The sequence below is a fragment of the Saccopteryx leptura genome, chromosome 2 (assembly GCF_036850995.1).
Source record: "Saccopteryx leptura isolate mSacLep1 chromosome 2, mSacLep1_pri_phased_curated, whole genome shotgun sequence".
Classification (NCBI taxonomy): domain Eukaryota; kingdom Metazoa; phylum Chordata; class Mammalia; order Chiroptera; family Emballonuridae; genus Saccopteryx; species Saccopteryx leptura.
The window spans coordinates 268479981-268494420 of NC_089504.1; the positions used below are offsets into that span (position 1 = coordinate 268479981).

The 14440-nt window shown below is 39.3% G+C and overlaps 1 protein-coding gene across 2 annotated transcripts in view; it reads left to right on the top strand.

Annotated features, from left to right (window-relative positions):
- Window positions 1-13304, top strand: part of PLA2G4A (phospholipase A2 group IVA) — a 150698-nt gene extending 137394 nt beyond the window's left edge. For both annotated transcript variants that reach the window (XM_066361735.1, XM_066361736.1), the window contains 3 exons: window positions 1017-1212; window positions 2310-2467; window positions 12697-13304. In XM_066361735.1, the coding sequence (XP_066217832.1) occupies window positions 1017-1212; window positions 2310-2467; window positions 12697-12828 (486 nt within the window). In that variant the 3' untranslated portion in view covers window positions 12829-13304. The remainder of the gene's footprint in view (window positions 1-1016; window positions 1213-2309; window positions 2468-12696) is intronic.
- The last annotated feature ends 1136 nt before the right edge of the window (window positions 13305-14440 follow it).

Here is a 14440-nt window from a genome sequence, read left to right on the forward strand (position 1 = left end):
CTAATGACAGTTTTAAGTATAAAAAACCAATATATCAAAAGGTAGTTTATTATTTCATGCATTAATATTTAAACAAGAACAATAAAAGAGGTACACAAAACTATATAGATCATGTTAAGAGTTTATAAATATTAATAAAAAAATATTAATACCTGACAATAACACTGTTATTTAAGATATTTTCATATTGTTTCTTGTCTGGTGTCCTCACTTGCAATTTTTTTCACCAATGGATGGAGTGAACATTACTATGGGCGCTTAGAAAACGCTGTTACGCAGATGAACATTAAAAAGGAATAAAGAATGTCAATTTGTGGTTTTCATATTGGGCAGCTGCCCAGGTGCCCACCTTAGAGAGAACAAGTGCCATTTTAACAACCAGTTCACTGAACTCAACAAAAAATTAAGTATCGGTTCTCCCAAACCAGTGAGAACTGGCTGAATCCCACCACTGCCTAAGGGTTAAAAAGCATTGACATGGTTTATAAATGCTCAGAACCCATAATACTTTTTCTATAGTGATTACATCTATATAATTTCATTCTTTTTAAAAAGTTATTTTTTCATTTTAGTGAAAGAGGAAGGGAGAGAGAGAGAGAGAAAAAAAAGACAGGAACAACTATCTGTTCCTGCACGTGCCCTGACCAGGGATTGAACTGGCAACCTCTGTGCTTCTGGATGGTGCTTCAACCAACTGGCCTATCAGGCGAGGGCTCATTTCATTTATTAATAAATTTTCCAATGCCTCCTATGGAGCTAGCCCTGAACCAAAAAATAACAATACTGAGTTTGCTAGCCCTGAACCAAAAATTATCATAACAGTACTGTGTTTGTTCTTAGTGTACTTTTCATTTTTTGAGATTGATGAACTTCTTAAGAGTGGGGTCATTGTTTGTCTTAACAAGAAGCACACTGCCAGCACAAAGGACACGTCTAATGACTATCAAAGCATGGCCAGACCAATGGAACAAATAAAGATGGAAATTCCCAAATGCATCTTTCCCTTTCTTCCACAGGAACTTCTACTTGCGGAAAAGTGGGCTAAAATGAACAAGCTCCCCTTTCCAAAGATTGATCCTAATGTCTTTGATCGAGAAGGATTGAAGGAGTGCTATGTCTTTAAGCCCAAGAACTCAGATGTGGAGAAAGATTGCCCAACGATCATCCACTTTGTTCTGGCCAACATCAACTTCAGAAAGTACAAGGCTCCAGGTACGCTGGCAGTAAATTTAGTCCGTAAAGTAGGAATCTGGGGAAGGAACAAGACTGATGTTAAGCTAGTTCACACTGGCACTTGCTGTACTGACGATTACAGTTTTGAATGCTTCCCTTACCTTGATGAATCGCTACTATCCTGAGACCCCAAGTACTCCCTGTTTTTCTCACTCCAAAATCCCCTGGGTTCTTCACAATCCAGAAACCGGAGAGTTAACAACGAGCTCAGTAAAGGTCTCTGGAGACTATGGAGAAAAAGTGATCTTTTTCTAGATGGTGGAGGAAGAAGAAGAAGGTATCGATAGGGATAGAAATTATTATGAGTCACACTTCAAAGAAGTGAAGGAAGAATTGGCTGGCATGTTTAGTCCTTGAGCAGTGAGTGGAGTACTTGAACCCTAGAGAGTTTTCTATCACTGTTAATTCTCAAGGAGAGGCTGGATAGGGGATTTCTGTGGCATGAAGGGAATCAGATAATGTTTGGTCTGGGTTTCCCCCAAAGCAGATTCTGAGCAAAGGATCCAAGTACAAATAGTTTATCTGGGTGAATGAGGGAACTGTAGAAATGAGATGATAAAGGGCAAGAAGGAAGGCAAACAACAGAAGAATGTGTTAGTGAGCAGGCTACCAGGAAGAGGACTTGATCCTGCTGGGATGCTGGGAAAGCCTAGGAAATGGAATAGACCTTATGCCCTGGAATCATCCTCTTTGCACAGTAAGAGACTAGAGAACTCCGGTGTTTATATTCTAAGTCCCTAGAGTCTTTGGTCCGCTGCCTGGGGCAGAGTGTTATTTTTTAGTTTCCAGCCTGCTGCAAGTCAGCTAAGCAGCCTTCCTTAATTGCAGGGACGGGTGGGAAGACCTTAGTTAGGCACAGAGGTGTAGACATCGGCAATTGGAAGTTGCCCAGTCAAAACAGAAATCCTCACCCAGAGAATATGGGTGGGGACACAGAGTGTATACTAGCGATTACAAGTCCTCTGTAGGGAATCCCAGTGTTATGTTTATGGCTAATTTGTGTGTTTTATTCCCTGGGTTTTAGAGATATTTTGTAGTTTTTGAAATAACCCATTTGAGACTCTTCTGATATTTAGGTGTTCCGAGAGAAACTAAGGAAGAGAAAGAAATAGCTGATTTCGATATTTTTGATGACCCTGAATCACCATTTTCAACTTTCAACTTTCAATATCCGAATAAAGCCTTCAAAAGGCTGCATGATCTGATGTATTTCAACACCCTGAACAACATTGATGTAAGTATCTCCAACAATCGCTGACAATGTCAGATGTTTCATATCACATGAACATAGCGCTGCCTTATTTTAATTAATTAAAAATAAAAACAAGGCTTATGGATGACACTACCCAAATTGGATCATTTTATTTTTCATGAATTATTTTATTACTCTCCAGAAGAACCCTATAAAATTCAGAGGTAAGAAAACTAATGCCTCCAAGTTGGCAGAGCTCATATTTTACGCTATTATTTTATTGATGGATTGATTCATACTCAGCTTCTTACCCAAATATCTAATGTATTTGTTACATGAAAAAATAAATTAGAAGTAGGAAGAAAAGTGATAAAAAAAGATATATAAATGTAGGAAAGTGAATGGAACCAAAAGTGTAGTTAATGACTGCTCTCGTGCTTTTAAACGTCTCTATTCTACTGGATCTTGGGAACGTCACCCAAAGTAGCAGCTTCTCCATTTTTAGCCCTTGACATATCAACTATGCCTTGATTTAGAAACTTTAGAAACAAGTTGCTCTCTTCAGTATCATTCCTATCATTGGTACATCTGCTGCGAAGATTCTGTGCCTATGTGAAATTCCTGAGGCTCTGCCTCACCATTTGGGAACACTGTTGTGTACATTGGAACCGCGTTGGCTTCTAGTTCCAAATCCTGTCTGCAAATTGTGATCAGCTGCGATATCATGTTGGCTTCTAGTTTCAAATCATAATGTCTGACAAGTTATTATCAGTTGTGACAGCTCAATTTCATTGGCCTAATTTCATTAGAAAGTGAGAAATCGAGAAAAGAGAAAGAAATTAAATGGAGAGTTAAAGGCTTGTGTATAATAACTTGCAAGTCTTTTTGGAGACTGTGTGAATGGCTCAAAAGAACACACTATATGTGGTTGACTGTTCTTTGTAGATGAGATTTAATTAAGTTTTGTGAGCTAATAGAATTCTGGCACATTTAATTTGTTTAGTTTGGCCTGAGGCTAATGATCAATTGTGCACAGTTATAACAATTACATTGTAATATGTCTATTAATCAGTATCTTTAATTTTCCCCATTAAGCTTCAGTTCCTGAAACTCTAACATGCTTTCCTTGTTAGTCTTCATTTATGAATAATATGTGATAATTCTTATTTTATGCTTAACAAATTTTATAGCATAGATAATTTTTTAAATATATTATTTTTTTCTTATCTCACAAGCAGTGGACATTTAAAATTCATATGCTACATCATTTCTGCTGAGATAAAAATATAAAGAATATTAAGAGAAAATCAATGTTTTAATCATTGATATATAATAGAGTTGTATTTTATAAAACTTCCCGCTGTTTAAATAGACCTAAGAGATAACATCACAGTAAAACCATTTTTTAAATATGAAGCCAATAGGCTCTGGCCGGTTGGCTCAGCGGTAGAGCGTAGGCCTGGCGTGCGAGGGACCAGGGTTCGATTCCCGGCCAGGGCACATAGGAGAAGCACCCATCTGCTTCTCCACCACCCCCCTCCTTCCTCTCTGTCTCTCTCTTCCCCTCCCGCAGCCAAGGCTCCATTGAAGCAAAGATGGTCCGGGCGCTGGGGATGGCTCCTTGGCCTCTGCCCTAGGCGCTAGAGTGGCTCTGGTCGCGGCAGAGCGACGCCCCGGAGGGGCAGAGCATCGCCCCCTGGTGGGCAGAGTGTGGCCCCTGGTGGGCGTGCCGGGTGGATCCCGGTCGGGCGCATGCGGGAGTCTGTCTGAGTGTCTCTCCCGGTTTCCAGCTTCAGAAAAGAAATACAAAAAAAAGAAAAAATATGAAGCCAATAAACTCAAAACTAAATATTCTTTGAGATGAAAGGTATTATACTTGCTCAGTTAGCTTCAAATGGGAAAAATTGTAGGAATATATTAACACCTTATTGAACTTGAGAAAGCAAAAGATGCACACACACACACACACACACGTGCGCGCGCGCACGCACGCAGGGAGTGGGCAAAACTAGGTTTACAGAAGAAGACAACACAATAATTAATAAACAACAATGCAAGAATAAACTCTGTTTCATTTAGTCATAACTATAAACCTACCTACTTTTGCCTACATCTAGATGTATATATGTGTGTACTTATAATTATATAAATATATATGTAATTTAAACACATTTCTCTCATCATTTTCAGTTCTGGTTTCTGTAAAACCTGCTAAACCATTTTGCTATCCAAAATGACGTAGTTCTAGTTACATATTTTACAACCATTCTTCAAAGCAGGTTGTTTGACATATAGATGAAAAAGTTAATGTTATATGTTTACATATAAATATATGTAACTTAAACACCTACATTTTTCTCATTGTTTTCAGTTCTGGTTCATATAAAATCTGCTAAACTACTTGCTATCAAAAATGACATAGTTCTATCTACATGTTTTACAAACATTCTTCAAAGCAGGTTGTTTGACACGTAGGTGAAAGTGAAGGCCTGAACAGAAGTAGACTGACTGTCTTGTGGTGGTGCAATGGATAGATCATCGCCGGGCAATGCTGAGGTCGCTGGCATTGCTTGGTCAAGGCACACACAACAAGCAGCCAATACACACCTAAAGTGAAGCAACTATGAGTAGATACTTCTCCCCCCCCCAATAAAATCTACAAATAAAATATTTTTTAAAAACAAAATAAAAAACAGATTGACTTTCAAAATAACTGTTCTGCCTTACAATTTACCAAATGTTGATTCTTCACAAACCATTTAATTAAGTAGGTTTTGATTGCTTCCAAAGACTTTCCTGGCACAGCATGTAGAAATAAGGTCATGGGCTTTATATTATGTTTAGATTGTAGCTGGGATACTTGGGTGACTTTGAATAAGCTACTTACACTTTTGGGGCCACAGCTGACTCATCTCTAAAACAGGTATAGTAGTGTATCATTAATCAGGTGATGGACATACAAACACTGTCCCACAAATAGAAGCTGCTAAATAAATAGGAACCTTACCTATGTGTGTCTGTACCCTGTACCATGATGGATACACCAAGATCTTTGCGCATGCCCAGAATGAAGAATGAAAAAAATAGGCAGGTCTGCACAGGTAGTAGCAGCCTGGGCAGGTTTTTTTTGTTTGTTTGGTTGGTTTTTTTGAGAGAGAGAAAGGGAGAGATAGATAGATAGATATATAGATAAATACATAGATAAATGATAGACAGATAGATAAATAGATAGATGGACAGATGATAGATAGATAGATAGATAGATAGATAGATAGATAGATAGATAGACAGACATCATCTTGTTCCATTCAGTTGTGCCCTTGGTTGCCTCTCATACGTGCCCCAACTGGGGCTGGAGCCTGCACCCTCAGGATAGAACCAGCGACCATGATACTCCTGGATGACACTCTATCCACTGCCCCACCACCCACGGTACTAAATAAGTATTTTATGAATGAGTGGAGGAATATAGGCCTCCTCTTAAGTTATATGACCATGGAGACTTGTGGTCACGTGATTCTTGGGTTTTGTGTGTGTGTGTGTGTGTGTGTGTGTCTGTGTACACTTCATTCACACCCAGGGAAGCTTCCAGTTCTCACTGAAATTTCCTTTCTCCTTTGATGACTCTTCTTTGTCCCCCACTTTTTACCAAGAAAACGTATTTTATCAGAACCAAATCTTCCCAAGAAGTAATGAAAAATAAAGAACAGCAAAACTGCCAAGGAAGGGTGCCACAGAATTCATAGGTTCATTAGCCAAATCACTCGCCCTCACACCATTTGAACAGAGCAGTTACTAATTCACACTTCAGCAACCCACACAATGATAGGCTGTGGACTGTCAGAGCTCCTTAGAACTCTGGACACTAAATATAAGCTCTTCTAATGCAAAGGCACTTGACTGTCAAGTCCATAGGAAGGCACTTTGCAAGTTGAGGCCATGACCCAATGGCTTAAGGCAAATTTTCTTCTTCAATTCACATTCTGACATAAATTTCCATTCTGAAAAAGCTACCTTATCTCCTGACAGCTGTCTGCTTCTGTCACTTGAGTTTCCCTGGAGATCCTGATGAGGCTGAATTCCAGCTCGTCTTCAGGAAACCTCTGCCCTGTTTGTGTTCATGTCGAGACGACAGCCTGGGTTTGTCATTAGCTTCGGCTTCAGGTTTCTGCACTGACTCAACCTCTCCAAATTCCTTTGCACCGAACATTGCCTTGGTACTCTTACATTGGCACTATTTCATGGTTTCCTCTTTTTTTTTCCGGTAACCTAACTTATAGTAACTTATTCCGGTAGAGGTGTGGTATGTGGGAAATGCAGAGGTTTTGGAGTCAGACCAAACTGGGCATTCAAATCTTTGCTTGCTGCCTCTTGGCTGCGTGATCTTGGGCATGTTGTTTAACCCTTCTGAATTTTACCTTCCTCGTTTGAAGGGGAAAGAATGCTACATGCCTCAGAGGTCAGGATGAGGAGTAAGTAAAACAATATAATGTAAGTGCTTGGCCTCTAAGAGACACTCAGTATGCTGAAGCAACCAATATGATAATGATAATCATTATTCTCAGTGTTCATATTATCTTCTGCTTTTAATTATAAATTTAAACCCCTGAGAAACAATGACTTCCTTACTTCCCTTCCTTGTATTCTCCAGAGATACTGATCACAATGCCTGGCACCTAAAATAAATAGGCAATAAGATTTTATGAATGATTTTTTTTTTTTTTTTTGTATTTTTCTGAAGCTGGAAACGGGGAGAGACAGTCAGACAGACTCTCGCATGCGCCCGACCGGGATCCACCCGGCACGCCCACCAGGGGCGACGCTCTGCCCACCAGGGGGCGATGCTATGCCCCTCCGGGGCGTCGCTCTGTTGCGACCAGAGCCACTCTAGCGCCTGGGGCAGAGGCCAAGGAGCCATCCCTAGCGCCCGGGCCATCTTTGCTCCAATGGAGCCTCAGCTGCGGGAGGGGAAGAGAGAGACAGAGAGGAAGGAAAGGGGGAAGGGTGGAAAAGCAGATGGGCGCTTCTCCTGTGTGCCCTGGCCGGGAATCGAACCCCGGACTTCTGCACGCCAGGCCGATGCTCTATCACTGAGCCAACCGGCCAGGGCCTTATGAATGATTTTTAAAATGTCATCAACTTACTGGCTGAAACTATTGAAGAATTTAATGTGATGGGGGGAGGGGATAACAAGGGTCAGGATACAGGGCCTGGGGGCAGAGTCCCTAACCATGGAGAATCTCTACGCAAGGTCTACCTGGCCAGGGGGTAGGGCTCCATGCTCTACTCATACAGCACTGCTTTGATCTGAGGTAAACATGCCTTTTGAGATCTCTTTCCTATGGCCTAGTTTATTCAACTGTTACAAAAGAATGTGCTGTTATGCCGTCTCACTCATTCCATCATTCCATTCATTAATTCAATAGGCATATTCTAAGAACCTGCTATGTGTTAGTTTATTCAGCATATATCAATGATGCATAATAACAAGTTTTTTAAATTCGTTTTCAAATGATTCTATAAAGTGTTAAATATTAAATGCTAATTAAAATAAGGAAAAGCACATATCCAGAAGTACTGGTACTTAATTCTTAATTTATTGATATTTCATCATGAAAAGCGTGTGTAGATACAAGTTATAATTTTTATCTAACAATAACTTAGAAGCTTTTTAAGGATCATGGCCCAATATATTGAGCCCAAATTCATCTACCTTTAGTGTTTTCTGTAATCTCTTTCTTCATTAATTCAACATCTTATTTCTTCATTCATTCAACACATTTATTGAGTATCTAATGTGCCAGGCATTGTTTTAGGAACTAAAGATACAATAATGCAAGAAACAAAACAACAAAAATCACAAGGAGATTTTGAGTGCTTAATATAAACTAAATATTTCAACCTCAAATGTTGAACACTCAAAACTAGCCTATGAGGTAGGTATTTTTACTTATATACAAGGAAACTGATTCATGGATTATTTAGGCAGATTGCTGAAAGTCACAGAATTATGCGAAGAGCTGAGAAGGGACCACAGAGTTTTCCACTCTTTCCTCAATTTTAAAACCATCTTTCAGCAGATAGATTTCCTAGTATTCCCCATACACAGCTTCACTTCCAACCAGGCCCATTTCCAGATGTTTCTAATACATGCCATGACCTTCCAACTTCCGCTTTCTATAAGATTATCCTTTGACTGAGAATACTCCATCTTTCCACACCACTTATAAAAGCCTGCCTGTCCTCCAACTCAACCCAGGTCTCCTTGTCTCTGTGAGTTGAACTTTTATCCTGTATAATTCAGCCTTCAATGGTCACCTTCTGTGCAGTCATTAATTTTACAAATGTTTATTATTCCCGTTCCATGATCTAAGTGCTGGGATAAAAAAATGACAAGACTTACAAGGTCCCTGCTTCCATGACACTTCCGTATTTCCTGGGCAGGCAGACCTGAGCCAGAAAATTCACAATAATTCAGATCAGTATACCTTCTCACATTTTCTATATTTGTAATTTCTTATTTTTCTGTCAAAATATATACTGTGACTTCCTCTTTGGGCCCATGTTTAATTTCCTCTTGAAGGAATTCAATATTTGCTTGTGGATTGCATCCAAAATCATGTTTCTATATTTGTTCCTTTTGAGAAAAAGATCACATTTTACATGTTTTCTTTTCTTATTCACTGCCCTATTGCCAAAGATTTAAATGTTCTGGATCAAGAATTAGAAGGCTACTGAATGGCCAAAGTGGTGGGCAGAGGGGATATAAGGGTTACTGCTAAGGTAACTGACAGGAAGTATTTGGAATTTCAGGAGTGAATAAAAGAGGGAATTATATACAAACACTACTGAAGGATACTTCTAATTTAAAAAATAGGAAGATTCAAATATGACATATTTGAAGTCATCAAGTTGTACCATGTATTATGCTGAAAGGTTTGAATTTAGCAACTGGTGTAGTACTGAGGTTAGCCTCCTCTGTTTTTATCACAGAATTATAGCTCACAGTCTGGTTAATGGTTTCATAGTGTTAATGTGCCCCCTAGTGGTTTAATTTGCACATTCTCACTGCCTATGATTTGGGTTTTCCAGAATTGTGTAAATACTTATTTCCCGTTATACGAATGGCCTGTTTACTAGAAACACCTGCCAAGGTCCAATTATGGTAAATATACTAATTATTGATATTTTTATTGCTGAATTTTTTGTGCTCATGAATTTATTATAAAGGAATTGACAGTCATAATTGACCAGTATAATTTCCCCTGTGGTCTTTTATATGCTAAGGTTTTTTGGGGATTATTTTGTGGTTGGGAAATAAATAGATGATTTTTATTTTCATTGCGTACTTCTCTGTAATGACAGTGATGTGTTCTGTGCTGCTACAGTGGAGTAGAAAGCAACAGAAAACTCGGTGACATGATCTCCAGAAAGGAGTTTGTTGTTGTTTTTTTTCTTTTTATAAATATTTTTCAATTGCAGTTGACATTTGATATTATTTTTGGTCTCTACATGGCTTATCTATATCCTTAGTCCTAGGATATAAAGTCTTAGTTCTGTTTAGTTCATCTTCAGATGGTTCTCTAGGTTGATTGTTCTATAAATTAGTTGTAATTCTGATGTGGCCATAAAAGAAGGCAAACACAGTGTTCACCTCGCTCCCCCCCCCCCCCAATCTGGACCTGAGCTGCAGGCCGGGAGATTATTGGAAGGAGATGTAGTAGGACATGTTTGATCACAGAATTGATTTGCTGCCTTTTACCAAATAATAAGCCCACTCTTGGCTATACACAGTGTTTTTATTTCTAGTAAACCATACTGCTCACAAAAATTAGGGGATATTTCAAAATGAATATGAAGTGATAAAATATCCCCTAGTTATTGTGAGCAGTATATATAACCTCACATCTAAGTCAAAGCTCCTAAAGTTGCTCACATAAGGTCTGTTTGAAAAGAGCAACAATAATAGACGCTAGCTTTGGAATGTTTCCGGTGCGCCACACATTGTGCAAAGTACGTTTCTAAATGATCCTCAATCCCTACAAAAGCCAAAATTAGTATTATTATTGTCATTTTAAAGAAGAGGAAACAGGCTCAACAGTTTAAGCTAATTCCCTTTGATCTCACATAGCCAGTGTGGGGCCTGGAGGCCCTGGGTCAGGGTCTCCTTCATAGGCCTGAAGCTTCTTCTGTTGCGATAGAATTAATTTTGCTTCCTTTGCTCATGGGGTAAATGTGTCAGCAAATATCTGCTTTAATTAAAAGACTCAGTAGCATTTCCCCCCAGAAGATAATTATATATACAGGGTTGGGCAAAAGTAGACTTACTGTTTTTTGTATGGAAAAAAATACAATAATTAATCAATAATAATACAAAAATAAACTCTTGTTTCATGTACTTACAACTGTAAACCTACTTTTGCCTACTCTTATATATAAATTTAAAAATTGTATAGCAATTACAGGTGTTACATTCCTGTGATAGACCCCTCTTTCCATACCATGACTGCTTGTGGCTTAAAGTTACTATCAGGGAATAGAGGGGCCTGCCCGTCGGGCCCAACACAAAGTCACAGAATATTACTTGCATGTTAACACCACTCAGGTCACACATCTCTCTTCTCCAGGCATTGATCCCTACTTGCCCAGTGAGACCGGAAGTGGGACTAGGAAAACCCCTCTATTCACACATTTCCATGGCCAAGTGGGCCACACCAGCTCTGGGAAAGAGAGTGCCAGGGATTCTGCTCAGACTAGCCAAGCATTCCTCCCCAGGGCAGAGAGCTTAAATGCGTGGGGATATATCTTTATGTTGCTTAAGGATCCGGGGTAGAGATTAAAGGGGATTACAGGAGGCCCTGGCCGGTTGGCTCAGTGGTAGAGCGTCAACCTGGCATGCAGAAGTCCCGGGTTCGATTCCCGGCCAGGGCACACAGGAGAAGCGCCCATCTGCTTCTCCACCCCTCCCCCTCTCCTTCCTCTCCTTCCTCTCCTTTCTCTCTGTCTGTCTCTTCCCCTCCCGCAGCCGGGGCTCCATTGGAGCAAAGATGGCCAGGCGCTGGGGATGGCTCCATGGCCTCTGCCTCAGGCGCTAGAGTGGCTCTGGTCGAGGCAGTGCGATGCCCAGGATGGGCAGAGCAACGCCCCGTGGTGGGCAGAGTATCGCCCCCTGGTGGGCGTGCCGGGTGGATCCCGGTCGGGTGCATGCGGGAGTCTTTCTGACTGTCTCCCAGTTTCCAGTTTCGGAAAAAATAAAAATAAAAATAAAATAATAAAAAATAAATAAATGAATGAATGAATGAATGAATGAATGAATAAATAAATAAATAAATAAATAAATAAATAAATAAATAAATAAATAAAGGGGATTACAGGATATTCCTCTGTGTCTTGAAACCTCTATCTCAGTGGTCATTAAGGTGAAATCCAGGAGTCCCATCCTGGAGAATAGAGTCTTCCTGGTGGTGAATGGGTTCTGAAATAACTGCAGAGCCAAGATCACCATCCAGGCTTCTCCTCTGAAGCCCATTCCCATTGCTCTGCAATAACTTCTTCAACCAAATCTCAAGTTTTCTCTTGTTTCCAAAATTCTCTAACTATGTTAACTTCCTCCCAGAGAAGTATATGATAATTACAATAGCAACTCTTAGAGGTTATAGTCACCATTCATTTGAGTATATGTATTAAAGATTATTCTGAATAAAAACTAGCCATCACCAATATAATCACAAAGCATGGTGTTTTCTAGGCAGAGGACATCCATGTTTTATGACTCCATCTGTTTAGCTGGGGAAGCAGAGCAATTCGTTAGCAATGCCTTTTCTCCTCTTTAGGCCTAGGGAATGTCTTTTACTGCCTTGCAGTTCTTCATTTCCATTTGTCCACTAACTCTAAAGAACATAAATTTTAGGTTTAGTAATTACTGTTTCTTCCTTCTTATTACCTTCCCAATGCAGGACAGAATGAAGATAAATTTACCACATTGCAAGTATTTTATTCCCAATTTTATCAACACAAAGTTGGGAACACTCCCAGAATGGTTTTTTTCTCTGGTAGGGGAGAGAAGAGTATTTAAATATGAGTTTAATAAGAGTATAATGGTGCTATGTTGAGTTTAAGTATACACGTGCATGACTCAAGCAATTCCTTTCTCCATTTCAAAAAGGATTCTATAATAAAAAGATTAGATTTTTGTTTTGACTTAACAAATACTTAAATATTTAAACGAGTTCAGAGCAGCACTAATTAACCTCTTTTGCTTCTATCTGCAGGTGATCAAGAATGCCATCATTGAAAGCATCGAATATAGAAGACAGAATCCATCTCGTTGCTCTGTTTCCCTCAGTAATGTTGAGGCAAGAAGATTCTTCAACAAGGAGTTTCTAAGCAAACCCACCGCATAGCTTGTGTACTAGAAAGGGCAGCAATTTTGGATGCTCAGGCAGTTTCAAATTCCATTACAACTGGGTTAAAAGCACAATACAGACATTAGTACTGATCATAAGAGGCTGACTGATACTCAAATTTGCATTTATTTAAATAAAGCTGCATAAGAACAATACTCTTCTAAATTTGTTAGGTTAACAGATGATGTTGATGATGTAAAAATATGCTCAGCTACATTTTCTGTTGGTATGTATTTCTTGATGCAAATGTAGAGACATAGACTCTATTTTTAGACATTCCTCACCAACTATGTTATGTGGCCTCTTTGTTAAAATGTGGTTTCTTTTTAGACTATTTAACATTTCAATCTCATCAAGTAAGACAAGTAAGACTTTGAATTGTGTATGAATGTTATTCACTGACTGGATTTATTCATGCCATGAGACAACACTATTTTTTATTTATATATGCATTTATACGTATACAAAATAAAGACTCTATTTGCAAATTAGCATGTGTTAACTGAGTGTTATTACTTTTAATGAGATATTGCACTGTTGCTATGAAAGATCCTCAGATTCATGGCTTTCAGACACAAAATACAAAAGTTGTTTTTCTTACACTCAAACGTGAAACTTATTATTTTAAATCCTATTTTTTTAAAGAGAAAGTGTATATAAATTGTTGAGCAAATGGTATATATTTATTCAGCAAGTAGAAACAAAGGTAACCACTTCTAGTTCAACCTTTTACTTTGCTGGTATTATCCTGGACTGTGTATACTACAGAAAGTGCCAGTGCCTGACCAGGCAGTGCCGCAGTGGATAGAGCGTCGAACTGGGATGTGGAGGACCCAGGTTCAAGACCCCGAGGTCACCAGCTTGAGCACAGGCTCATCTGGTTTGAGCAAAAAGCTCACCAGCTTGGACCCAAGGTCACTGGCTTGAGCAAGGGATTACTTGGTCTGCTGTAGCCCCATAGTCAAGGCACATATGAGAAAGCAATCAGTGAACAACTAAGGTGTCTCAACGGGAAACTGATGATTGATGCTTCTCATCTCTCTCCGTTCCTGTCTGTCTGTCCCTGTCTATCCCTCTCTCTGACTCTCTCTCTCTCTCTCTCTCTCTGTGTAAAAAAAAAAAAAAAATGAAAGAAAGAAAGGTAGTGCCAGAGAAAAATCCAGAAGAGTGGAAAGGGCTGATTATGCAAGTCTTGTCTTAGGGACCATCTCTTTTGCAAGAATAAAGGCATCCTCATTCTCCTTTCTTTGAATTATCTGTCCTTAATCTCTTTACTAATCTGTCTATTTTTCTTTCACTTTTTATTCACATTTCCACCTGTGAGGAAAGACTAACCACAAAAAAGAGACAACACTTGAAAGTTCAATCCTTTCATTAGTTGGTTTATCCTACGACAAATGAATGCCCACATCTGGTCACCAAGGGTGCCGTAGGATCTGGGGCTACAGCAGTGGACAAAACTGACCATAGTGCCTGTCGTCAAAGGCTTTACATTTTAGTGGAGGTGATCAATGATAAACAAGACAAATAGGTTTCTAGAATGTTCATTGTAAGTCGAGAAAATTAAAGATGGGAAGGGAGGAGATGTGTAGTGTTGGGGGCATATAAT